This window comes from Trematomus bernacchii, unplaced genomic scaffold, assembly GCF_902827165.1.
Source record: "Trematomus bernacchii unplaced genomic scaffold, fTreBer1.1, whole genome shotgun sequence".
Lineage (NCBI taxonomy): Eukaryota > Metazoa > Chordata > Actinopteri > Perciformes > Nototheniidae > Trematomus > Trematomus bernacchii.
Window position 1 is genome coordinate 18,287,193 of NW_022987739.1, and position 27,235 is coordinate 18,314,427.

At 38.7% G+C, this 27,235-nt stretch overlaps 2 protein-coding genes across 4 annotated transcripts; both read right to left on the reverse strand.

Moving 5' to 3' along the window:
* Window positions 1-1,422: 1,422 nt before the first annotated feature.
* Window positions 1,423-10,776, reverse strand: LOC117495779. Its single transcript, XM_034147296.1, has 15 exons — window positions 10,224-10,776; window positions 9,454-9,612; window positions 9,155-9,229; window positions 8,435-8,553; window positions 7,519-7,693; window positions 6,663-6,788; window positions 6,207-6,250; window positions 6,020-6,107; window positions 5,716-5,930; window positions 5,031-5,211; window positions 4,842-4,925; window positions 3,902-4,047; window positions 3,379-3,620; window positions 2,954-3,063; window positions 1,423-2,373 (listed from the first exon to the last, which is right to left on the reverse strand). Exons 1-15 carry the CDS (start codon window positions 10,440-10,442, stop codon window positions 2,218-2,220), a joined length of 2,139 nt encoding a protein of 712 aa, XP_034003187.1. The 5' UTR covers window positions 10,443-10,776; the 3' UTR covers window positions 1,423-2,217.
* Window positions 10,777-10,953: 177 nt separating this feature from the next.
* On the reverse strand, window positions 10,954-26,268 carry hps3 (HPS3 biogenesis of lysosomal organelles complex 2 subunit 1). Of its 3 annotated transcripts, none has more exons than XM_034147294.1 (24): window positions 26,184-26,262; window positions 25,282-25,406; window positions 25,081-25,152; window positions 24,842-24,935; window positions 24,584-24,657; window positions 24,029-24,241; window positions 23,649-23,703; window positions 23,175-23,257; window positions 22,925-23,039; window positions 22,612-22,768; window positions 22,421-22,503; window positions 21,883-22,057; window positions 21,198-21,279; window positions 20,951-21,108; window positions 18,338-18,446; window positions 17,475-17,743; window positions 15,538-15,715; window positions 14,956-15,189; window positions 14,037-14,234; window positions 13,740-13,943; window positions 13,445-13,549; window positions 12,898-13,104; window positions 12,705-12,792; window positions 10,954-12,307 (listed from the first exon to the last, which is right to left on the reverse strand). In XM_034147294.1, exons 2-24 carry the CDS (start codon window positions 25,330-25,332, stop codon window positions 12,180-12,182), a joined length of 3,132 nt encoding a protein of 1,043 aa, XP_034003185.1. In that variant the 5' UTR covers window positions 25,333-25,406; window positions 26,184-26,262; the 3' UTR covers window positions 10,954-12,179. The 3 variants fall into 3 exon arrangements, with proteins under 3 accessions (XP_034003185.1, XP_034003184.1, XP_034003186.1); XM_034147293.1 differs by having other exon boundaries at window positions 12,180-12,307; window positions 26,180-26,268; XM_034147295.1 differs by having other exon boundaries at window positions 12,180-12,307; window positions 22,612-22,765.
* Window positions 26,269-27,235: the final 967 nt, after the last annotated feature.

Here is a 27,235-nt window from a genome sequence, read left to right on the forward strand (position 1 = left end):
AATTAATAATCTTTTTTCTCAAAGTAATGATAAACCTGTGAGTTGGATGTAGAAGTGTCAGAATCAATATAAATGTTTTTTATTTTAAAGAAAATTCAGATTTTACATAGTAAAAAACTGTAAATTATAGTGTCCGTCCAAAAATTATTTTTTACAGATAGTGAAAACTACCCTTGGATGATGGGTTAGTAGACTAAAAGCTTTAGGAATCCAAAGTACAACATATAATAAGTACCCTGTATCAAGATTGATGCAAAACAAGTGAAATTTGACCTTTTTAGAGAGATTTAGCCAAAAACTGGGCCATCTGGGGTCATTTGGGTGGATTTGACCTATCTCTGGCCCCCCTTGCTCGATCTGGTTGGTTGACATACCCTTGTGACCGTTAGAGCCAATAGAATCGAAGGAGGAGACTCACATACACATACATTGTAAAGAAAAAATGTGGCCGCTTCGCGTGTGGAAAGCGAAACTAAACTGGAGGAATGTCTCCTTCTGGAGTTTGGAAACTAAAACGCAGTTGTATTGCTTATGGATTATCAGAAATAATTTCAAAGAAGGCACAGACACATAGGATGAACCTATGGATTAACTGCAGCATCGTTTTTTTATCGTTTTAATGCCATTGAAGACCACTTTTGACCAAGGTAAGCCATATTTACATGTTTAGCTTCTTAGCTCCACATGTGATGATGTACGCTTTCGTTGATAGCGTCGCGAATGTTTATCACTGAGTGTTGAGGTGGGCACCGGTAGATTCAGTGTCTCCAGGACACCAAAAAAGAGTTTGGTTGTGCATCTAGGATAAGTAATAAGGGAGTTATGAGTGAGTTTAAGTGCCTTTGTAGGTCCCGTTTTTTCGATCGAGGCTAATTCAGAGGCTGAGTGCTAGCATTGTGGGGTTTTTTTGAAAAAAAAAATTAAAAAGATCAGTTAGCTGAGTTTCTTCCCGTTACATGGATATAACACATTCATAGTTTTATTCAATATTAAGATTCCTTAGACGTTGTTTCCTGCAAATGACGCGTTTATTCGCCCGGTACCGGGGGGAAGGTGTGAAACAGGTTTTAAGGGGCGTGGTTCGGCCCGACGCAGGCAGGCAGTTTGCTTTTCAGCCCAACTGTATACTGTTTATCTCAGACGCGGAGGGATACTGACTTGTTGTGAAAAGTAACTTACAATTCTACCCATGGTATACGCTCAGTATACGCTCAGTATACCACGGCTAAGAACCAATCAGATTGCTTGATTTGACTTGTCCGTTTTATAAAAATATATATATGTTTTATAAAAATAACATGAATAAAATAAACGAATCTCATTAAAGCATATATATATGCTTTAATGAGATTCGTTTATTTTATTCATGTTATTTTATGTGTCCTTCTGAAAGAGGAAAAATATAAACATTTGAAGTCCCCATTCTTTGTTTTTCTGTGTTCTTTAATGAATCATTTATAACATAACATTTTTAAAGCAAACACAATAGATACTATTTTTAGCTTAAGACATGTGGAAATACAAAATGACATCATATTTAAAGTTACATTTATTTATATTAAAAAATTAAAACATGTTCTTAAAAATCAGCAGAGACATAAACAGTGTGTGAAGTATTCAAACGAGCCATTTTCTAAGATGTCAAAGAGACGCATTCTGTTAGAGAGGTTTTAAAATATTTAAACAAAACATTAATTATTATCTTAATTGGAAAAATAAATAAATGTGTTCTATATTGTCGTTTTATTTGAATGTCCTACTCTTAAGTGGTGCTTCAAATTGCCCCCCGGGGACAAATAGATTGTTTTTTAAATTTGAATCTTTGACGGTAACATTAATATATAGCATGCAAGTTCACTTTACTGTATTTGCATCAACAACTGAGAGCATGCAGTATATCAACACATTATCTGATCTACTACTAGCAAAAACTCTTAAAATGTTCCCAACTCTTCTAAAAGACCCATTGTTCCCACAACACTAATTTAATAATGTGCACAGCAGCTATTATAAACATAACTCAAAATAATTCTGTCTACACTCCTGCATTGGGCCACATGAGTTATAGTGACACATTGTTCAAAGACCAATACCATTCCCCAAACTGTGGGCTGGCTTTCTATTTAGTCACTTTGTTCATATTATGCAGTCTCAGCAGGACCTCAAGTATCCAGGCAGCCGTTCATTTTGCAGTAGACTGAAGCTGCCTTCTCCATCTCACTCAATCTGAAAACGTTTAAAGCCAAGGGCCACGTGCATGGCTCTGCTCAGCATCACCATCAGGTCTGCAGCCGCTGACATTCCCCTTGGCAGAAAGAACTCCAGAGCGCAGGTGGAGGCGTGAGGCAGACTCACACCTGACATGCTCACATCCTGGAAATGTAATTCAAATGTGACAAAGATTTATCTCAGACAGAACAAAACATGTGGAATCAGAAAGTTTGTAGTAATTTTAACTGAAGACCTGAATGTTAAATTGAGTCCTTACGGAAAACTCAAAGATTGATAATGCATATTTTACCATATCTAAATTCATGTGGTCTAAATTCAACTCTTTGAAATGTTAAACCTTTTGGGGAGCCAGGTTTTAAATACCCAATTTAAATATATTCTTTGGATTACTGACTAAGTGTAACCTGATATGACAGAGGTCTGACAACTGTAATGTTAAACTCTTGTCTATGGTGATTTTGAGATTAAAGATTGAAATGTATCAATCCAATCATTCCAATTCATGCAATGTGAGATTTAATAAATCCATGTATCCAAGGGAAACATCCCATTTAAAAAAATTGTACAAGCTAAAACATTGTAATACATTGCCAGTGTCTCTCCAACAGGTGGAATAGCTATAACATCTCAATATGTAGTAAAGTTAAATATTTCTGTGTAACGTTAAATGGAATTATTTCAGGACATTTTTTGTACCCGTTATTATCTTAAAAGTACCAACCTGGGAGAAAAAACACAGGGAGATCAATCTGGGGAACCCAAGAGGAGGCAGATGATCGGTTCCAGTGATGAAGGTGAGGAGGTCTTCAAAGGAACATTCTGCCTGGCCATCTGATTTGGCATGAGGACACATTTTTCAAAAAAGCTTCTCGCACACACCATTTTGACTTGATATCAATAATTTAAAAAAAGATTTAACAGTTTCATGTACTTAAACAGAGAAATAAAAGTTATAGTACTTAAAATGGTTTGACTTAATGGAAGAAATGTACTTTTAAGTTTCTTACTATTCCGAGTTTGTATCTTCATAGGTGATTGCGCTCATTGTAATATACTTGGAAAATCTTGTCCGCTAAATTAAATATAAAGTAGATATCAACATCACGTTGTTCACACGCATCATCCATCCCATCCCTGGGTTCTTACCGCTGACCAAAGTGAGAACCGTCTCCCAGTGTCGCGCTGTTTCCTCCTCGGCCGCCCTCAGCTGGCTGTCTGCACGGCTGTAGCAGATGTTGATGAGCTTTTTGAACTCTTCTAGCATCAGAGGCTGACGCTGTGCGCTGGTCATCACTGGCACAAACTCCTCCCAGTGGGACTGCACCGTACCCCAAAAACCACCACAGCTGTTCATCCCCTCGGTGAACTGGGAGATCATACAGGCCACCCTTATGGACAACAGAGGGGCTGAGTGATTGCTTTATCCACTAGTCATGGTGGGAGGTTTCTTTTTTTTTTTTCTTTTTTTTTTTTTTTTAAACACTTTTTTTCCTTTTAGCAGCCATTTGGAAACGATAGAAACCACACAGAACTACGATATTGTACAACATTTTATGAAATTGACGTTTAAAAAACTGAGATAGAAGATCAGAGGGCAACAAGTTCTGAAATATAAAAGGTTAAAAAGAACACTGAATAAACCAGTGTATGGGGTGTGTGTGTGTCCTACCTGTGGTAGATGTAATGTTTGACCAGGCGGATATAGATGGATGGTATTTCATCAGAATGGGCCGAATGTACTCCCGGGATCCCACATTTTGATACCCAGTCACACAGACTGAGAGAAAGCAGCGTCACATCAGTACAGCTTTGCAGCTACAAGAGAAAACGAGAAGCCTTAAAGATGACAGTTGTAATATGCCTTTTGTAGTCCTTTGTCATACAGTATATACAAGAAGTATACAGTATGCAAGTGAAAATATTTACGATAATCCCAACACTATCATCACAGGACAATGTCAATGCATTTTTGTTAAAATGTACAAACTTATTTTAATCATATTTCTGTTCACTGAGAGTACACAGTTTTAGTACCAAAATGCTGTCAGCATACCTGCTAGATTATATTGTGTGTTGGTGTCTCACTCTTTATATGTGCACATATAACCACATTCCTATTCAATAGATGACATTTGAGAGGCGCCATTTAAATCTATTTGTGGTCAGTTTCTCTCTACTGTGGCGGAAGAGTTTAAAATAATAACAAAAACAAACTCTGGAAAAGTGTCACTCATCCATTCACATAAACACTGGAGGTATTTGCTATTTCAAAAAGCAACAGACAAGGATTTCATATTCATGTTGCATCCAATCCTGTATAGATTTAACATACTGTAACCCGCTTGTTTAGTAAGTTTATTTACTATAGGTGTTAATAAAATTGTATTGAGTGGAAAAAAAAAGATTCAATTTGATTGCTTATGATTTATAGGCTATGGTTTATAATGTTTTATTTAAAACACTAAACTGACTTAGTATCTATAGTGATACACAGCAGAGTGTATCAAATTAATCATAGAGATCCAGATTAAAAATTCAACCTAATTTTCTTTTTAAATGACATCAGTTTAAAAAGGACAGATGTGTGAAATATCTGTCTTTTAGGCCACCTGTTGCAGTCGGATCCGTGCTTCAGCGTCAACAACGTCTCTCCAGCTGAAGTCCTCCAAAGATGGATTCTGGCCACACATCAACTGTGACAATAAAATACAATTCAATTAAATAGAATATCAATGTGGAAATACAATTTAACATTCAAGAGAATCTTAAATAAAAAATGGAATATCCAAGTACACAACCTGGAAGAGCACAGGGTGTAGACAACGGGGTCCAGGCCCGCCATGAGCCAGAGACCAGCCAATCAGAACACCTGCTTCGTAATACTTCCTGCCTTTAAGAGCTGCGAGGTCATAGGTGAAGAACAGACGCCCTGGAAGACCCTCGAATACAGAACTTCGCTGCAGCTCCAGCAAAGTCAAGCTGTGTGAGCAGGAGGAAAGGGATTTGCACATATTATTAAAGGATGCTTTAATGATCTTGTGTAGATTACTAAAATAAAGATTGTAATTGCTCTAATAAGCATTGTTTTTGTAGGACTACAGAAAACCATTTGCATTTATTTTGTGTTTTGAGGTTTATAGTTTAATATGATAATCATTATGGAGGGTTTTTGACTGTTGGTCTAACACAAACATCTTAATAAGTCACAAAGTAGCTTTGGTAAATTGTGATTTTCAAGACTAAAATTATCGATAAGGACTTTTATCTCGTTCCTTGTTCCCTCAACTTGTGTAAATGTTAGTATAACAGACATATTCCTACAAGATACCTGAAAACTAGTGAAGCAAAGAACAATATCAAACGAAGACTATTCCGGTTTGTTTCCTGGTATATTTCACAGTCAAGTAAGTACACGTGATGGAACCATCTATAAAAATAGAATACGCCCGTTTTACTTGAAAATAAATTGTACACAATAATAACCTGAAAAACTCTCTGAGAGGTCCCTCGTGGACGTCAGTCTCCTCTTCGCTGAAGGCGATGATGGGTGTCATACTGAAACAGAAGCCAGGCCTCCTCACCACCTTCAGAGCGCTGTGGAGAAGGTCTCTCCTCCTCACCTGGATGTAGGTCACCACGTCTCCATCCATGTTCTCCTGTTTGAACACTCTCAGGATGGCGTCCAGATCGAAGGAGGACTGCACACCACACAGTAAGGTTTAAAGGAAAGTGTGTATTTGCTGTCATTTAACAATTTGGAATAACCAAAATACTGAAATAAACTGACCTCCTCTGTGATACTCGGAACAACAGGCCGGGTGTGTATGAGCTCAATGCCTCTGCCCTCTGTGTTGGCCTCTAGACAAAACTCCTTCCTTAATGGATGACACACACAAATATAATGGTTTAGGTAAAATGTTCGCCATTTATCATTTTCAAATGTTTCTTCTCAGGAACTGTTCCTGCTTTTTTACCTGTTCAAAATAGGTGTCTCGATGGTTGACTCCTCGGATCCTGCCTGTATGAGAGAAGAATTGTTTTAATTACTGTGGAAAATAAATGTAAAAGTGTAATTAATGATGGTGATTTCTATCAGAAACCATAACATAAAATGAAAGCAAACTCTGCGGAATTTAATAACATAGCACATATCTTTCCCTGCTCCTAGTACTAGGATGGGTTAAATGCAGAGGCCACATTTCACTGTGTGTGCGCTGTGTGCTCTGCATGTGTGACCATTAAAGAGGGTTCCATCCCTTCCATCTATTTCAGAGCAGTAATATCTCAAACCGAAGGCCGATGGACACACAGCTGAATCATATGACATACAATGAAATGGATCACACTAAATATGTAAGAAATGTACTTTTAGTAATCATAATTGCCAAAAGGTAAGTCAACAACAAAATCTAGTTTCAGAGTATATTTACCTGTGGGTATTCCTGGGGGCTGAGGATGTACAAAGCACCATGTCCAGAAGTCCTGAGCACCTGCTCTCCAGTCCAGCCCTCCGCAGGAGTGTCTGGGACATACAGCACCCTAGAGCCTGGTACACACTGGAAACCACACACTAATCAGATTCAAATGTAGCAACACACTGGAAAAATGCTGCTCCAAAAACAAGTTAAACAATAAAGGAAAACAAGCTGTTTTCACTTGAAATAAGTACAAAGTTCTGCCAATAGAACAAGTGAAAATTTGCTTGGTAAGATTTCTTGAAATAAGATGGGATATTTAGATAAATGAGATCTTGTAATTATCTGAGAGAACACATTTTGAACTATATTTTACTAGAATCAGGAAATGTTGTGTTACAATATAAGCTGCAAATGCTCAAAGGTTTTCAGTTTTCTGATGTTAGTTGGTGATTGTCTAATAAATATGTAAAACAATATGTGGTTCATCTGAGATACAACCCAAAATAAGATTTATTTACTTAACAAGATGATGCATTGTCTAAAAACAAGACCCGATATCTCACTGCAGTGTTACTTCTGAAGTTATTACGTCTGATATCAGGTGTAAAGAAATATTCTGACTAGATATTAGATAAATATACTTGGCAAGATTTCAAGTTTTTGTAGTGCATGTGGAAGAGTTGGAGGGAAAATTGCCTGATTCGCTTTCAGATATCCTATTTACTTTTGTGAAAACGTAATCTTAAATGTTGACTTAATTTGTAGCCGAATTCTTGATTCTTAAATCTCCAAATGGTAATAGTGGGTGAGCCAGTAAATTATAATGCGTGTTTAGTATACATGTCAAAAAGATATACTACACACACACCTGTAAATATGTGAAGGAGAATCTTTGTCCCGCCCGCTTCGCAAACTTTCCCCTGAAGAGCGTCGCCAGCCGACTCTGCATCTGATTGGCCGACCAGCTGTGATCTATGGTGATGCGAGCAGTCAATCCCATAGCCGCTAGAGCTGCTCGTTCTTTGCTTCGTGGAACAGTGTGTCTGGAAAAACAAATGGGAAAATGTACTTCACTGATATAGTTCTATTGGATGAAACATTACTTATTTTCCAGCCATTTTAATTCATGCATATTTTATACATTTTAACAAATTCGAAACAGTTTACCCTCTGAGTAGTATGAACAGGCTAATTTCATTATGCCAGTTAGTGTTGATAGTAATGGGGCAGGAGTGAAATTTGTGCCCTAATTGTGGCACTGTAGATTAAAAGGGTCGGTAAGTACAGTACAGTACACATATTAAGAGAAGATTTCATTATGGTAGTGCTAGAGAAATTGGGAACGATAGACGATACTAAGCATGGGCCCGATGGGCTACCAAGCCCCTAAATGTGATTGCACAAGTACATATTTGGTGGCCAAAATATAAACTTGTGAAAAAAACAGAAAGGGCAATTTAACGAAACCTCACAATGAGAGCTTTTTGATTTTTTTTTTAAATAAAATGACACAAATAGTTTGCAATCCTTCTTGCACTGTAATGTTGTTTTTGGGGGATTTCTGAAAACATAATTTGGCCCCATTTACCCAGGTTATCCCTTTGAGACATGCAGTCTTTCCGCAAGATATTAGTCCAGCTATTGTTAATGTTTAAAAAAATATATATTAAGAATAGAGGCCAAGAATGTCGATACCAAATGTATTACCAATGTGGCAAGTTAGGATATTTATGATTTAGTACCTAAAAGGCCAATGGATGAAATATGATCTCACACACTCTCACCTCTCGAGCTGTGCCAGGTAGCGTCCTCTGGGTAGACAGACCACATCTTTGACCGCCAGTCCGGTCATCTGCAGAGACAGTCTTTTCCACTTGAGACGAGTGGCTTTGTTCGGAGAGGGCTGTAGCACACAGCAAAGGGAAGCAAACGGACAGACAGATTAGACATATTGACAAATCACATGCACACAGTTCTTATTGTGCAAGAATTTTAACCACAGACAGAAAAACAATGTGTTGCTTGTCAATGTTAAACTAGTCAGGGAAAGAAAAACAACTCTTAAAATGGAGCTGCAAATGTAGCAAACAACAGGAACAAAAGGAAACATTACCCCTGAAATGATGAGAAGATTGAAACAAAATCAACTGAACAGGAAACATTATACAAACATTAGATACATCGTAGGAAAATAGGAATAAACAAATGCATGGATGTGAAAAATAAGCAAAAATGGAGCTTGAAAGCAGACATGTGTGAAACCTTTTTGACTGATTGATTGACTGAGTCCATAACGCTTGCTGGATTAAGTGTTTCCCTTTGTGATCAGGATTAGCGCATGAGTAAGCTTTGTCTGCTAAACCTGATCAAATTATACTTTAATTAGTTTGATTATATTACATTACTAAGATGGAAGAAGGCTCAGTGGTTCCTTCAACAAAATGAATGTAATTCAAATGACATGTGAAAAGTGATGTCATTGTTATTTAAAAAAATAAAAGTACCATGGCCATAATGGAAGGATCAATTGCTTTTGTATCCAATAATTCCTTGTCAGACAATCTGAAGGGAGGAAGCACCTACATGGAGAAAGAGAAAGCAGCGTTAGATTCTTTTTAAAACAAGGTAGAAGAAACCTCTTGAAAGAGTTGCTGAAAAGCTGTTCAGAGTGTACATTTCATTCCTAAACTCACTTTATCACCCCTTTTCCACAGTTTTATTTATGACAAGTGAGAATGGGATATTCCTTGTGTGGATGTTCTATGAATTTATGTATTTATTTACATTTTTCATATTCACGTACCTTCATCTCCATTTTAATATCCTCCATTAATCCTAGGGCAGGGGGGGCGTTCTCAGGCTCTGTCTCAGTGTGGGGCTGGGTCTGCTGCCTGGTTGCAGTCTCAACCTGAGGCCCGGGTTCCTCCTCACAGTCAGGGACCAGAGGATGCTCCGGGTGTGTCTGGGTTCAAGAATAGGAAGGAAAATGTGTTGACTGTGTGTGAACATATGATCCAACATATGGACGAAGAACACTGAAAGACCTGCATCGTATTAGATGCAACACCGTTTTTTATGAATTACTATTTGTGTATAGGACAGGCACTACTGTACATCCATATTCAGAATTATTTGTATATTTGTTTAACTAAATAAAAAGTGTATTGGTGTTTTTGGTGAATTTATTCATTTGATGATTGATTCAATTGGTTCAGTTCTGATCAACAGATATCGTCGCTCCAGTTAGATCAACTACTGTATCTCAGTTAACCTCTGTGATGTATCATGTGGACCAGTCACATAAGCTCTAGGTATAAAGGAGCAGTATCTAATCTCAATCCATTACATTCTTTAACAGTTCATACTCTATAGATTCCTTCAAGATCACATGACCCAAGGTAAATATATAAGTAAAATATTTCTGAAAAGTCTGAAATATTGTGTCATACCTGCAGAACATGCAGTTTGGACTTTATTAGTCTCACAAAGGCTGTTACTGAACACATACACATTAGATAGCACTCTGAGGATCACCACAGTTTGAATTTCTTAAAATGTATACTCAAGACCCACTTGGACAAAGCTGACTTCTTCCTCTTCCTGCGTTAATGTAATAACACAGTGCTCCATGGAAGAAAACAGCACCATCTCGATGTTTTCTGTGATGCCGAGCACCACCGCCTTCTTCTCGCTCGGCCTCTTCCTCTGTGATACAACTATGAAGGTTTTATCTTCTGTGTTTCTTCTTAGATGCCTCATTTCTTCAAGAACAATATCCCTTTCCCTCGTCATTCACGTAATTACTGTTTGGCCTTTTTGTGTTTGGTCTTAGATTTCTGTCCTTGCTCAAGCTTTCTTTCTTTCTTTTTATCTCCTTGATCTTGTGTTGCTCTTTGTTGTTTTCAGGCCTGTACTGCTTTCTGTATCCTCTCTAGTTTGAGTTGAACCTCCAAATATTCCTCAGGTAATGGTGGCCTTCCAAAGATCCAAATAGCTGAGTGCTCATTAAATCAAGCTGAGATCTATCAGATCCCGTGGCTCTGATTGGCCCAGCTTTGGAATGTTCTTAAGCTCTCATTGGTTGAGAGGTTTGGGTAAATAGCTCTGATTGATTCTGCGTTGTCTTGAGAGTTACAACACGTTGGCCCATTGTTGTTAGGAGCTTTTAAATTGGTGATTCTACTTTCTGCATAATGAACTCAGATGTAATGTCAATGTACATGATTTAAAAGACACAACTAATCAACCCCTCTTCACATATCACTCGTGGCCTGTTTAATCATCAACATCATGATTGAGTCACTTTTGATTTGAGTAAGTTTCATTGTCAATAATCCAAGTTACAAAATACTTGCTTATAAAATTAAAACACAGATATGTTAGGATCTATGTGTATTGTCTTTGCTCGTCCATTAAAGAATAAATGTCTTTGAATCCACAGCTAAAAACATCAGGCCGGTTTAATGATTGCTAAACAAACCTTGATAAAGTGTGCAGATTTCAGCAGTTACACAGCATAGTGCTATACTATCTAATCTGGGTCAATATGATCAAAGTCACACCTAATTTCTCTGGTGAAACTGTTATGACAAAAGAAAACCACACACACACTCAACAATCTATGATCATGTGTCAACTAAGGGATCAGCACACATAGTTGAGTTAACCAAATGAGGAAGTTGTGAGTGAAATACAATTAAAATAAATCAAAAGTGGACTGATATATTCAAACTACTTTCTATTTGAGTGACCAACAAGTAAAAACTTCCGCAATTCATGACAAATAAAATCACAATCTTGCAGCTTTTAACTAGTTTAAACCAAGTGACTTCCAGGTTTTAGGCATTTAGGCACTAGTGTTAGGACAACACACTCTATTAAATAAAATGTTAGTAGCAACACATTACATTTGTATCTCAACATAAAGCCTAAAGACCACTTTTAGATACATATCTTTAAAATTGTAACAAAAATGAACACGCAATGACAAACAAAACTCAAAATTGGAAAGCATGATTACTATCTTCTCTGCAGGGTCTGCTTTATATACTATAGTCTGGTCTTGTGTTTCCTGCATACAGTATTTTATTGTTCTATTAAGTTAAAAACACAGATAAAACATCCATATTAATTGCTTTATATATATATCAAAAGTTGGTCAAGTAAACATGCAAAAACCTGTACATGATTGTCTGATGACAAACAGAGCTTGTCACAACATTAGAGACTAGAGAGACAGCTTTGTGTTTTCATTGTTGCCAGGTTGTCCTTTCACTCCAGTGTTAGGACCGTTTACAGCAACGGAACAACTCAACCCGCAATTTGCTTCGGTGCAGCAGTTCATTAGCAAACAATGGGATATAGTTATTCTATGCATCAGTTTGAATGAACAACTGACACCTTTGTCCTTGTATATTTAAGTACAGTGTACGTGGTGTGTGTGTGTGTGTGTGTGTGTGTGTGTGTGTGTGTGTGTGTGTGTGTGTGTGTGTGTGTGTGTGTGTGTGTGTGTGTGTGTGTGTGTGTGTCTCAGGCCATTAAATGTCTCTGGCTGCAGGTCAACAGGTAAGGCAGGAAGTAGGAGGCCGTCCCGTCGTCGGGTATCAGCTCCAGAAAGTCTGTTGGACTCATTTCCATGGCAACCACAACCAGCGTCTCTGTTGGCATGAACACAGGCCAAATTAAAGTCTAGAAGTCAAAACATGGACATCAGAGTAGAACTGACTCTTTTTTTTTTTTATGTTTTTGATTTTCACGAGAAAGTAATAAAATACTAGTATCACAAGAAGTATTAATTAGTGTAATTAGTTCATTTTGTCTTATTTCTCATTGTTGGTTTGCAGGGCCTTTGTAAAATTAGATTAAATCCCCAGTTAAATAAGCTAATTTAACATTGCACTTCTGCTGCCCCATAGGTGATTGGACTCACGAGGGTAAAAGGAAAAAAAGTACAGATATATATAAGATGTCCTTAAACAAAGCTAGGCAAGGTGGCCATACACTCAAAATAAGGGTCTTTTGACAGACTGATGGTATTCTGGGATAAACGTCTACCTTTGAGGGCTGCCAATAGGATGCTGTTGTCTGAAGCAGCTCTCGTCCTGTTACAAAGCTCAGGGAGCAGCTTCTGCCACCACAACATCTGCGAAAAGTATACAAGGAAGACAGGGTTTTACTACTGAGAATCACTTAGAGTTAAAAAAATAAGTGATACACTGCACAGCTCAGGCTACAGCTCAGTACAGACCATATGTGTGTCCTGTAACTGGTGGTTGGCGTAGGCTATGATGGCCTGAGGACATCGGTCCAGCAGCTTCTCAATGCTGCGGTCATACTGCCCCCTCCTGGTGGAGCAGAGGAGGTGCAGGCTGAAGCCCCACAAAGTTTCCTCTGACAGACGCTCCATCAGAGGCACGACGGAGCCCACAGACAGAGACGGACCACACAGCAGAGACTGTAGGCAGACAGAAACATGGATACAATCACAGAAGGTGAGTAAGGGAAAGGGAGATGATGCAAGATCAAATACCACAATAATTGTTTGACAATCAAACAAATGTAACGTATAAAATTCAAAAACAAAACCCTACTCAATTTAATACACTCATGAGATTTGTGTAACATACTCACATGTTATGGTATGACGTGTAGCTTTGGTGGCTAATGTTAGCTCATGTTAGAAGACTTGACATATTTGACTACAAGTGCAATGTTCAAGTAGACTCCTAAAATGTTCAATTATATTTTGTATATTTTCCATAGAAGCACATTTATTTTGATTCAAGACACATTACCTGTAGTTTGTACAGCGCCTCCTGGTGTTGGGAGCTGGTAGTGTGAGCTGGATTGAGAACAGTGAGCCACGGGTAGAGAGCACCGTAATGAGAGCAGGAGTTTATCTGAGACACACAAACATGTAGGCCTCTCAGTGAGTAAAAAGATGATCACATTAATGGATTTCCTAAACATCACACTATTTATACACAATGATTATTTGACGGCAGTATATAAAGGTGCTGGACAAAATCCCCAACAGAAACGTAATCTTTCCCAAACAAGCACAACAATTGCAATTTGTATCTACTGTACCAGATCGTCAGCGCTCTTCAGCGGCCTTCGTCTTGAAGGTGTGTGTGGTTCGTTGAGGTGTGTATCGGAGGTTGTGTTTGTGAGTCGGTCAATATAGATGGACACAAGTCGGAACAGGAGCTCCTGGATGACAGCTTCTTGTGAGGAGGCCATGAGCATCGCCTCCCAGAAATCCACCTGCAAGCAGTTCTCACAGCCCAGCTCCTAAAATCAAACACACATATATGTTTTCATCTTGAAAGGTTGCAACAAATCAGTAAGATTTCACTTGCTGTGAATAACAAGTGCCACATCCACCTTGAATATGTGATCAGCCTGTTCCAGCTGAACTTTGCTGTTTTCATGTAAAGCCACCATGGCAGCCACCAGCAGTCCTGGTTGGGACTTTGCCAGCTGTCGGGTCAGTCGTGTGGGACGGATGTGTGTGTGCTGGCCTCCAACTCCGCCGTGCAGCAGCAGCCTGGGCTCCTCGATGAACCTGTACACCAGCAGCATCTGAACACAAACACACAGGTCCTCAGGTTTCTCAGAACTCCAATTGCCCTTTGCTACACTGTCAGCATGACTCTCATGAATCTCATTCTGAGAAATGTAATTCGTAGTGATTTGGTATCTTATAAGATAATACAAACAATGTTAAGAGCTTAGACATTACATTCTCTTCTCAATCCACTGTGATCATTTTATTTCTCATTTCCTTTCATGAGGAACCAGAAACATTTTCACTTTCCGCTATACTAAAAAAGGATTTAATGCAAACATTGGGGAAAGATTTTGGCAATTTTACACAAACATAATTAACTGTTCAAATAGACGTGACATGTCAATGTGACATGTAAAAAATATTCTAACTGTATTGGATCATAACATATTACATACGAAATTGATCTGATTTGTTTCTACATGTATGGATATTTTTGAGCCATGGGTATGCAAATTGCTGGAAATGTATTTTTCTATATTGCGACCCCTATTGGCCAGTTAAGAGGAGTGATGAGTGAGGAGTTAATGAAGGTTCAAAACTGTAAGTAAACATTTTAAAAGATTGTTAATCATCACAACAAAATATATGATGCTGATGAGATGACTCTCATGCAAGATGAGCACACAGACACACACACATATTTTTGGTGGTGGAGAAAATAAAGTTTCAGTTTCTTCTTCAATGAGAAGCTTTCTTAAGGACACACACAGCACAGCCCCTGTCCCCTCTCACCTCGGCGTGTCTCTCCATCAGCTGTGTGTACTGTGGCAGGTCGTCCAAACACAGCATCATGGTTGCCATGGTGATTGTGAGAAGAACAGACACACCACACGTGTCCTCCTGATGTATTAGGATTTGCAGCGTCTTGGCGGGACTGAGGTTTATCATGGACGGGCTGGCACACACACTGACGAGCTGTGAGGGCTCTGATTGGCTGAAAATGTCTATGACATCATCAGCTGCCTCCTGCAGAAAGATAATTCTTTAATTCCTTCTTTTCATTAGTTTCTTTTAATATTAATTAACTGAAGGAACAAGTGTTCAGTAGAACACGAATAAAACACCTGATGAACTGATGTATACAAATCTAAAATAACTACTTATTTACATGTTTTTATAGACAAATCATAGGTTGTATCATAGCCGTAACAAAGTCACTTCCCCAAGAAAGCTAAGGGAAGACCTTTTCTAAAGACTGATTGCATGTTGTTAATTCTATAGCAAAGAAAATGTAATTATAATTTCTTCCATATTGCACCTTTCTAAAAATAAAAGGTCTCATTACAACAAGCATTGCATAATGTTAGTGTATACCTGGCTGAGAGTCTGCTCTGTTTCTTCAAACAGGAAATGCTTCAGGTAAAACAGGAAGCCAGGGCCGTAGGTGTGAGGGCTGCTGGGAAGTGGGCGGTTTCTGGCCATGACTTCTGTGACTGACAGACCGGACATCCTGTAGTACGGCAAGGCCAGATGGCAGTCCTTCTGACTGCCCCTACAGAACAGACAAACACAAAATAATTGATTCTCCTCAAATGTGAATATATGCTGCTTTTTGCCTTTATTTTTTGGGATACTTTTTTACTTTAAAGGTCCCATGACATGGCCATTTCTACTGATCATAATTCCATTGTGGAGGTCTACTAGAATAGATTTACATTGTTCAATGTTCTAAAATCACATTGGTTTCTCATACAGCATCTCTGGATAGTATGTGTATTCACTCTCTGTCCTAAACGGCTTGTTGGAGCTCCTGCCCCCCCCCGTCCCTATGAGCCCACTGTGCTCTGATTGGTCAGCTCGCCCACTCTGTTCTGATGAGTCCACCACCGTTACAGCGGAACATCAGTGATTATGTGTTACAATGGCGTTTGTTAGCAACCAGGAAATGACACCAGTAATGACAAACAGATGAGAATGCTGCGTGGGGTCTGGGTGCCGTGTTGGCGGGACGTTGCGGGGCTCGCTGCTCCGCCCTTTGAGGCTCGAGGAGCGGACAGTGTGAGCTGGATTACTGGTGTCGTTTCCTGGTTGCTGCGTGGGGTCTGCGAGACAGCGAGACACCGCGAAACTCAGCCTGAACTCAGCCTGAGCACACACACAAACTCAGTGTCTCGCTGTCTCAGGCTGAGTTCAGGCTGAGAAATCCGCGGAGCCGCGGCTGAGAAAAGATAAGTCTGAGTGAGTGTGTGTGTGTGTGTTAGGAGCTCCACGGATTGGTCCATTTGGACCTGGGCATGGTTACGTCACCATACTCAGGAAGAAAAAAATGGAAAAAGAAAAATCTCCAACGAGGCGTTCTGGGGCAGCATAGACAGGTCTTTTCTGTGTTAGAGTTTTACTCGCTACAGGGTGTACTTTGAGGGTTTGTGACTTTGCAGACCGTCTACATAACACACAAGGGGACGGGTAATAACCGGAAAAGCATGTAATGGGACCTTTATATAGTTGGCCAGACAAAACAGGCCTCATCACCTTGAGCTCTAGGAAATTGTGATGGATGTTTAATAGATTATACATTAAAAATAATTTAGAGATTATTAAAACATAATCTGAATTGCAGTCCAAAACAGAAGCATGCAATTGTTTGAACAAAATCCCTTAACTTTTAAACCTCAATAAAAATATGTAATCAGAATCACATAATTGACCAGGATTAAGTTATTTTAAGGATGCCACCTGTACAGCAAGGTGAAACTAATTTACATAAATACAGTCAATCAGAAGAAAAGAGTGTCTGAGGGAGACATTTACAAAAAAAAGTTGTGTGTTAACAGATATCTCCTGAACTTCCCCACTCAATCTATCAAGACCCGAGCAGTTCTATTAGAAGTCCAAGGTAAGGCACGGGCCGGCGCATGTCGCTCAAAGGAATCCCTCGTCATATGAACTTTGACCCTTAGAAAGTAAAAGTGAAGAGGCACAATGTGTCAACTCCCTTAGGATAGGTCTGAGGAACAGGGGTAGGAAAAGAGAAGTGAGAAACAGAGGAAGAGAGGCACAACGTGTCTACGTAAATGCACTCTCCTAAAATAGTTTGAGGGAAAGGGGTGAAGAAATACAAAGTAAGAAGCTGAAATGAAAAGGCACCACATTGCGTAAATGCTTCCCCTTAGAATAGGGTGGAAATTATGAGAAGGGGACAGGGACACAAGTGAAGAGGGACAAAAGTGAAGAGGCACAGTGTGTGTGTGTGTGTGTGTGTGTGTGTGTGTGTGTGTGTGTGTGTGTGTGTGTGTGTGTGTGTGTGTGACCTGCTGAAACAGTCTCCCAGCTGTGCACAGTTGTGCCTGAGTGCCTCCTCCACCTCCTGCCTGTCTGTCTGTGCAGCTGTCTGTCTCTCAGCTGGTGCGTCTGTATCTGTCTGCAGAGTCACGGCGGCTTCACCCTCGATGTTTCGTGGCTGCTCTGATGGCTCTGTCCTGAGTAAGGAGGCGCGGAGGAAGAGGTGAGCTTCACTCAGGAGGTGCCGAAGGCTTTGGGCCTGCGGGTTGGTCTCTGCGTACCGCTCGCTGTATTCGACCTGAAAAACACAGAGACAAAAATATGACTATACACACTCATACACATGAAGATTTACTACAGTACAGTAGGTGTAGCATGTTCAGAGTCAATCTTTCATATTATTTCCACCTTTCATTTAGTCACTAAATTTAACATATTTTGGAAAAAAGGTTTTAATAGATTTACAGATCAGAAAGAAGTTTCACAAAAATGCTGTCTGCTTCTTTAACACAGAAAGAATAAAGCAGTCCGTTTCACTAGATTTAGAAAATATATAATCTGATTAATAAATATATTTTCAACAAATACATTTGCACTCTCATTCCACAGGCAAATTGTATTTATTTTGTTTAACTATAAGTGATCAATTACAAATGAAATGCATGTCACAGTCAAGTGTCTTTTTATATACTTTTTCATGTTTTGTTTTTACGCATTTAAGATGTTAAATGAGAATCTGTTTTGTTCTAGTTTTATTTCTTTAGTCTTTCATACTGTATGATTAATAATTGTGCATACATGATATTACAAGTAGAAGTATACAACCATAACAACTGACATGCAAATACAGTGGATTGTTTTGAGCAGTTCATTAAGGTGGTATGTCTGTTACCATCTCTTGGTAAAGAGTGAGGGGGCTGACGCTGTCGACCACATACAGGTTCCACCCGTGTCCTGCTGGGCTGGTTTCTTTGGGAGAGGAGATCGTCCATTTCCTGCCCCTGAGGTCAAAGGTTACAAAGAGGGGTAACAAAAAGGATAATCAGAGAAAATCACAATTTTCTCATCACACAGAGAAGATACATTTGCCTAAATCCAAAAATCTGCAGACTTTTTAGAGAGATTTTCCCATTATTCAAGAAAATCACAGAAATCAACAAAAATAACGAGTGAAAACTGTAACAGTACGTTGACTTGTCTCTAGTCTAGAGTACTAGGATTTTACCAAATGTTCTTTTATTTAAAGATGCAGAATGCACAATCGGTACGCTAAACATGTCGATAACAGGAATTCAATTAATTACTTAAAACATTTCCGACATACTTTGCATGACATTGAACATGTTTTTAATCAATGGAAGGTTTTTAGTACTGTGTGCAGCACCATCATACTCACAGTAAAGTACAACATGTTGCATACAGTTGCTATGTGATACAGTACTATTGCCTAATATTATTAAGCGTTACTACATTACACATGAACAAACAAAGCATTAGTGAACTGTTAGTGAACAGATTAACATGGTAAATAAGTAAGATGTGTTTCCTGTGGCTCATGCCATGCTCGATAGTCATGTCATGTGGCCCCAAACCTGTATTTTGATTTGTAATAGAAACAGGCACATTTTACAATCTACAAAGCACACCTGCCTGTTAGATGCACAACATGTGATGTTCTGCCACTAGGAGTCTCTCAATAACAACAAAAACAAAAGATGAAGTTTGGCGGCATTGAGAGGCAGCGTTAGATCATGGGAGAGCTCTTCACCACATTGCACTCATTAACGCCAGCTTCTCCTAGTTAGGATTTCTATATTGTTATACCGAAACAGTGATTAAAACCACAGAATGATACAGTTTAACGTTATAAAGAAAAGTAATTATCCGACATTGTTTTGGCTATCGCTAACGTTTGCTCAGAATGCTTCTCTAAAACTTAAGATGCAATGACTAAAATCATATTTAAGGGGATATATAATCAAATAAGGGGATATGCTGCAATTTCCGGCGAACAAAAAACCACAACATTTTCCTGACAAAAAATGACAGATTACTTCAAATATCAATCAATAAATAAATAAATAAATTCAAGTTTATTCATATAGCCCAATATCACACATTTGATATTTGTCTCAGGAGCTTTAACAGTTTAACAACTCGATAAAATATATAAAACAGGTCTCACTTACTGAAAATGCAGCTCTTTACCTGCAATTATGGGCCACTATCTACGTTTTACAAGGGACAAGTTACATGTCCAACAAAGATGGATAACAAGCTGGCTGAATTAAATCCAAAACAGATCTTGTTCAGATCTATTTCAGTCCATAGACAATTAGTTTGTGAGCAAAGGGTCACACACACTAAAGGGAGTTAGGGTGGTTATGTTTTAAATTGGTTAAGGAACTAAAACAGGTAGTGTTGTCACTTTTAGACCAAGCTGTAAAGGCACACATTAATTCAAAACAGCAATTAACCATGAGTTGAAGTAACCAGTTGTTTTAGGGGTTTTATATATTATAGTTATAGACAGTTGTGGATTTTAAATATGAACATTATATTTGTAGAATCTTTGTCATTCTACATAAACGTTTAAAGGTAATCTGCAGTGTAACTACAGGATTAGTGCAGCAAATGTTAATCCATAATATACCTTATAAGTACAGAAAAACACAAAGCTTAAGTCTTACATTTTGAAAATGTTTGAATGTATTATCCAAGTGACTTGAATATTGATAACTTATGGTAAGGCAAGGCAGATCAAAGGAGGAAGTACTTAGTACCCTCACTTCCCACCTTTTTTAAATGAGCTAGGATCTTTGTGCCACTAAGAGTTAGATTGAGGGTCTAAAGTGAGGGTAAGAAGATACCTTGACATCTTGAATATACTATTTTCTTAGCATTTAGGATTTTGTCATAAAGTAGGAAAAGCCTCCATAACTAATGTTCCAGTTCATGTTAATTACCATGGTTATTCTTCAGCTAGGAATACTGGTATCAGTGACAAATGCAAAAACAAACAAGGTACTTTAATGGAAGCTAAAACAGTTTGTTCTGTGGCATGAAAGATTAAATAGATCCCCTTTTAAATAATGATTTGAGGGTTTGGCTAACAATCATCTGCTACAGTGAGTACTTTCGAGGGTTTCTTGGCATTGCAGCTTAGGCCTAAAGTGACGACAGAGACTGCGGGGGGAGGGGGGGGTTTGGGTTTATCTTACAGGAAGGGCCGTGATAGAAAGCTCTCCAGAGCTGGTGTGGTTGCGGGATCGATTCCCACCGCCAGGAAAATACCAGTCAGCAAGGTGTGTTCTTTCAACTTGCTAAAATAACACATACACACACAGTAAAACATTTTTTAAATGTATGTATGCCTGAACACACATATCACCAGTGTTGATAAGTATTCTGGTATGGCAGGGAGGTATCTGATGACTAATCCGATGAAGCTTTTAAACACTTGTACACTCTATATACGATCACAGACATTATGTGTGAGACTTACAGGCGTCTGCGTTGCGGGGTGCGTTCAGGTTCCTCTGGTGTCTCTGTGTCAGCAACGGAGAGCAGGATGACATGGCTGCCGTCGACACACACTGATCGCAGACCAATAAACAGCTGAATCCTGAGCGCACATACCTCCATGCTGCAGGGCGGACAGGCCTTCAGACACACACAGGGGTAAATGGTGAGACTAAACCCTACAGTTATTGAATAACCCATGAGGCAAGGTTTCCATGTTAGGATCATACCTTCATGGTGGTGTCGATGTAAGGGTCCACAATCCTGGCTGCTACTGCTGCACAGCGCACTGTGAAACACTGCAATGCACTCCTAGGCACACAGGAAGAATCAAACTTACTTGTTCAGAAATACACAATTCAGAATAGAGTATTTGCAATATACCAGTATTGACAATAGTTGCAATATTTAAACAATGAGGTATTTAGGTCATGTTAAAAATACAGTTATGACTACATTGTGTAAATAATTAAGCACCTTTTTAATTTCAGCAGTTTTTTTTGTTAATAATGTATCTTCCTTCCCAACAACCAACACACAGTGTAATTTATTGGCCAAAATAAAGACAAGCAATACATCAATCAAACAAAAAAACAAAGCATATTTCTTGTTTTTCAAATGTTCTGTTGACATTGACAATGTTTGTTATTGTTAATATGTTTTGGTCAGGAAGGTTGTGAAGTTAAAATCTGATATTATGACAGCCCTACTTTAGACTACAGAAGTAAACATGATTTCATATCAGTCTATTACTGAGGCTGATACACATGTCTTCTTATTCAGTTTCAACTTATAAAAGATTCAATTTTATTTTTTTATGATTTCCCATGACAAGACATGGATGAAGATATTTTAACGAGCTGTAATTCAGTGAAAATGAAATGATTGAAAGATCAAATGAGACTGCAGATGTACTTTGTAATGACGTGCAGCAGGTGGTCCGTTAGCACCGCCTTCAGGACTTTCTCTGGATACTGATAGGTGGAGAGAAGCTCGACACCACCCTTCAGACTGTACAGGTAGCCAGCGTTTGGGAGAGAGAAGAAGCAGAAGACACATGCTGGTTCTTCCAGAGGCACGGATTGGTTACCTGGAGAGAGAGAATGCAAAAACAATATTTTACCAAAAAGAACCAGGTCCAAGTCCTGAAAGAAGGGAAACTGCACTGACAACGTCTGAAAAGATCCCAGGCAAGTGGCAGAATGCATTTTTTTGAAAATGTGATCAAAAACAAATGTATCTTGTTAAGAAATATGTTGCAGTCGCAATGAATTGTATACAGGACTTTGCTGCAACACAGCTCAGTAGGGTTACATGAAGGTATTAGTGGCTTTGATTTGATTGAACGTTTACCATTTGTTTGATGTCATGGAGACATAAAGAGAGGAAATCGAGTAGTAATTCTAATTCCTGTGACAACATATTCTGCTTTTCACTGTATTGCTGTACTCACTGGTGTACAGTGGGTAAAGCTGCAGTGAGTGGAGTTGAGTTTCCTCCACACTGCAGCCCTGGAAGAAGTCTGGAGTAAAACGCCTGTAAGAAAGAAGTAAGAAAAGTAAAAAATACACCTCATATGGCAGATATATGCTAACCGTAAAGATCTAAAGGGTCAAACTGGTACTCAGCACTATACGCACTCACCTGAAGAGAACATATGATAGCGTGTATTGTCCTTTTCCGTCCTCCAACCCAGTATTCTCAATGCTGACAGGAATGTCACAGTCTTTAGCTACATCACCCAGCAACTCCTGGTGTCTCGGAAGGACCATGAAGTCAGCCTGGTCATCTATATGATCTGCTGCACACACACACACACACAAAGATATACAAAGATCTTTTACTTTCTGTTACTGCTGATACATCTATGCTTGTTTTTTAAAGCCTGTAAACTTAACATAATCAAAAAGATCTATAGATGCGGCATCAATCATTATAGAGGGCAACAAACACAAACTTGTATTTGTGTCTGATGATTCTTCCTGGGTTTTAGGATCAGAAGATGCATCCAGTTTCAAAACCAGCACCTCCAGCTCCATCTGCACTGCCACATAACCTCCACACAGTGCCACCTAGGGGGCAGAGGAGCAATACAACACAACCAAACCAGTGAGTATTGTTCTGTGTGCATTACAGATCATGTGACTGAACTATGAAGGAAATACCACAAAAAGAAAGGAACATAATAAAGAAAAAGGGGAAATGACCTGTTTAGGCTCGATTTTTGGGAGATGCAAGATAACTGAGCGTTCAAAATCCAGGAAATTCTGGTTTGGACTTGGAGACTGAGCTAAAAAGAAAAACAAACAAAGGACGGATCAGTTGAAGAAGGAAAACATGGAGAGTCAGCGAAGAGGATATTTGTTCTTAGATCACCGCAACCTAACTCCTTCACCACTAGACATAGAGTAGGCATTGTTTACTAGAACATTGGTCACATTTAAGGTCAGTAAAAAACACAGAGGATTAAATGACAATCAGAGCGTTACAAAATAATTGAATTACATAGAGGATTACATTTTTCTAAGAGTCATTCTATTTGAGCAACATGGTTGAAGCAATTTGCTGAAATTGTTCCTCCTGTCCAGTCAACACATTATAAACTAAACACAAGTCATGATGCAAAACAAGTCTTTGCATGAAAATGTGTTTACTATTATGTGTCAATTTTCTTGAGTTACCTTGATTCTGACTGGAGTTCTGCGAGGTGCTTTGAAGGATCTGCTGACTCTGATTCTGCAGGCATTTTTTTTCAAGAAGAATAAAATGTAAAACACTTAGAGAATTTCAACTGAGAATGTCATAGCATGCTTCATTGAGACATATAACTCTGATGATAACATAAAACTTCTTATTCATGTACTGCAATTTATATTTGAATACTTTTTGAGACACAATGAAATACACATTCTAATGTTGTGGATAACTGTCAACTTCTGGAAAACACTGCATCGTTAATCGTGACTACATCATGCACCAGTAGGACTAAACTGTGTAAGGCTCTCTCTAGAAAGGGGTCTTCAGAGGAGATAAAGCCACAGATTATTAGTTGAACTCTTACCAGGCTCTGCTGGTTCTGTCTCCTCAAGGCGAACAAGACCAGAGTGTCCTCACAGCCGACCAGAAGGTCTCCTGTCACCGGACAACATGCCACGGCAACAGGGCGCTTTGAAAGAGGGATCTCGATGATCTCCATCTGCACCCCGCCCCGCACAGACGCCCCTCGCAGCAGGTGGCCCAACAAACGCACCCCGACCCGGGCCTTCCCCTCCGCCTGAATGGAGAGCAATAAGTACAGAAGAAAACATGGACAAAAGAACGTAATATTGCAGTAGATATACTGATGAAAAACCATCTCTTCTATTTGTCTTTCGTTTAGTGGATCAATTCAATTTCAAGTTTAATGTTAATGCTACAATGAGTAGTATCTGAGGGAGAACATTTTCTTCTAGTCCATATAATACAAATGCTATATGTTTTTATAACATTCCCTAGTTAAGGTCACATATTGATCCCCAACATACAGTATAAAAACTACAAAATAAATTAACATGGTCCCTTAAGTCTCAATGTTATATGATAATAAATACTTTCAAGAAAGCTTTTCAGTGTGTACCTGATAACGCCAGTTGGTGTAGGCTCTCAGGTAAGTGGCGCTGTTCTTCTCCTCAATGGTAACCAGGTAATCTCCTGAATGGGATGCAGAAAAGAAAAAGAAAATACAAATATATCACTCTCTTCAACTGACACTTCAACCCTTATGCTGTCGGCTTCCTTACTCACACATAAAACAAACGAAAGTGCAATGGGTAAAAACTAGTATGTATGCAGTTGCTAAGACTGACAAAAGGTGAGCGATAATGACTTTTTTTACCCATCTTGCTGTGCTGGATGCTCTTCACAGTGCCCATGGTGGCAAAGCGACAGATGAAAGGGCAGCCCTCCTGCTCCACATTGTAAGCCTCCACCTTGATTCAGTTCAACACATTACTGCATATTAAAAAACATATATTTTTGATGAGGTGTGGGTTTAACAAATGAGGGCATCGTTTTAATTTAAACACAGATAAATAAAATAACTGGAATAAAAATATACATATTTTAAAGAATAACCTTGCATCCTCCAGTCGCCACCACAAACAGAGCTCCCCCTCCACAGCAGACCAGTCCAGGCTCCTGCTCCACCTGAGATACAGAGAGGTAAGGTATATTAGTTAGGACCTGACACATACACAAAACAACATTATCAGCCGTGATAAGCATTTTCTTTTTAAAAGAAAGCAAATAAAAACATCCACAGCAACATCCACCTACCTGTACTATCTGCTGTGAGGCGAAAGGATGGCAGTTGTAGACGTGCACCATGTTGGATCCCCTCTTGGAGACAGGAATCAGCCCAGGGTGGAAATGTAACGGACTGTCCTCATTCAGCAGGACAGCTTCCATTAAAATATAAAAATGTTTAGAGTTGAACAGTTTTTACATATTATTCAAAAATACGTTTTGGTTATGAGACGTGTCATTTTACATAATTACAAATGATATCGACTTGTTATAACTTGCCTTTTGTGAATAACTGTGGCAATCGGCTCACTTTTTAGTTTGACCAGGTTAATCACATGTGACACAAGAAACATTTATTCCTGTTATGTTTGCATTATGTTAGCATATGTGCAAGCTAGTACAAAGGTATTGAAAATAACATTGTTTTTATTTTGTAAGTCAAACGGTAATTTATTGACGGTCCCTAACACTAACCCTGTGGATAACAGAGGGCTACGATGTGAGAAACCCTTCCTATGACAGCCGTAGTTTGAATGTCTTTTGGATTTCCAACCTTAAAATAACTTATTCGTTGCATATTCGACATCGACGTTTTCAGAGAAAATATATCCGTTATTTTAAATGTAATTAAGTTCTGACACTTCGAAACCAATGTCACGTATGTAAACGTATTACAATAAAATAAGAAACATGACCCACCACTAACATGTAGAATTTAGTTTTCGATACATTTCTTTCATTCTATCAGGAGCTGAAACAGGGCTGCAGCAGTGTGCGTTTCACTAATCGATATCACATGCCGCAGTCTTGTGAGCAGCATAGGGTGTTAACACATTAGGATTAACACTTTTCTTCCGGTTGACTCACATTTTAGCTGCAAATAACAGTCATTGCGGTAAAAAGCTGTGAAATATTACTCGTAAAGTACCTACTATGCTGACAGATCCTCGGTATCCTCGCTTTTTCTACTTTTGTGCTGAAGTTTATTGATTTCACAGTGCAAAGCAGGAAGTGAACCGTCAACCACAACAAGAAAGTGCCCGCCCACTCCGGGTTTTTGACGTTCTCATTGGTTGAGAAACAGTCATGTTCTGTCAGGGCAATGATGTTTACATTTTCCCGTTGTTTTTTCACTTTGTTGTAATTTTTCAGTATCAGGCTACTATTTCATTTGTACAGTAGACCATCTACAAAGTGCTTGCTGAAAATGACATACTGCAAAAATATTCATGAACTTCTCTGTCCTGTAGGAAAACATAGAATATATTTTATTGTACAAAAAAAAAGTGATACAAATGTTTCAAATCAAAAGTTACATAGGCCTTCATTACATATGCCCCGTTTCAAATGGGCTAAGCCCTTAGAGTGCTAACATTTATTATATTTGTTAATGAGGGGTGCATTTTCACAAAAGCCCCACTAGGTGTGAGTATGTTCTCAGAAGGGGAAATATGAGCGTTTATATGATCTGCAATGTTTGTATGCAGGATGGCACAATTGAACATGTATTGACACAGTTACTGAAAAATATCACATGGGGGCAGTATTTAACACAAAAGAAAAAGAGAGGGGAGGTATCGATAAGAAGAATTTAGTGTACAGTATACGAACATTAAAATGTTCCCGTTTTTGTATGCTCTCAGTTTCGTGTAGGTTCATGCTTTGCATTTTGATTTGGCCTTTATTTTGTAGCTTCCTGTGATAGAAGTGTTTACGTTTGAAAAGGAACATTGACAGATGAGAAAGACGATTGACAGTAAAGAAACTGCTGCTTAAACAATAATAATGTGCAATCACAACCAATACCCCAGGCCATTTATATCTAACCTAAACATAACTGTAAAATAACAACAATCGCATTTTTATCGTAGTTTAATTTAGTCATTTACAACACTACATCTTTCGAAAGATGAATGTCATCTGTGCAAGATAAAAATAATATGCCGGAGGGATTTCTAACCAGCATTGAGCATTAATTTAACTT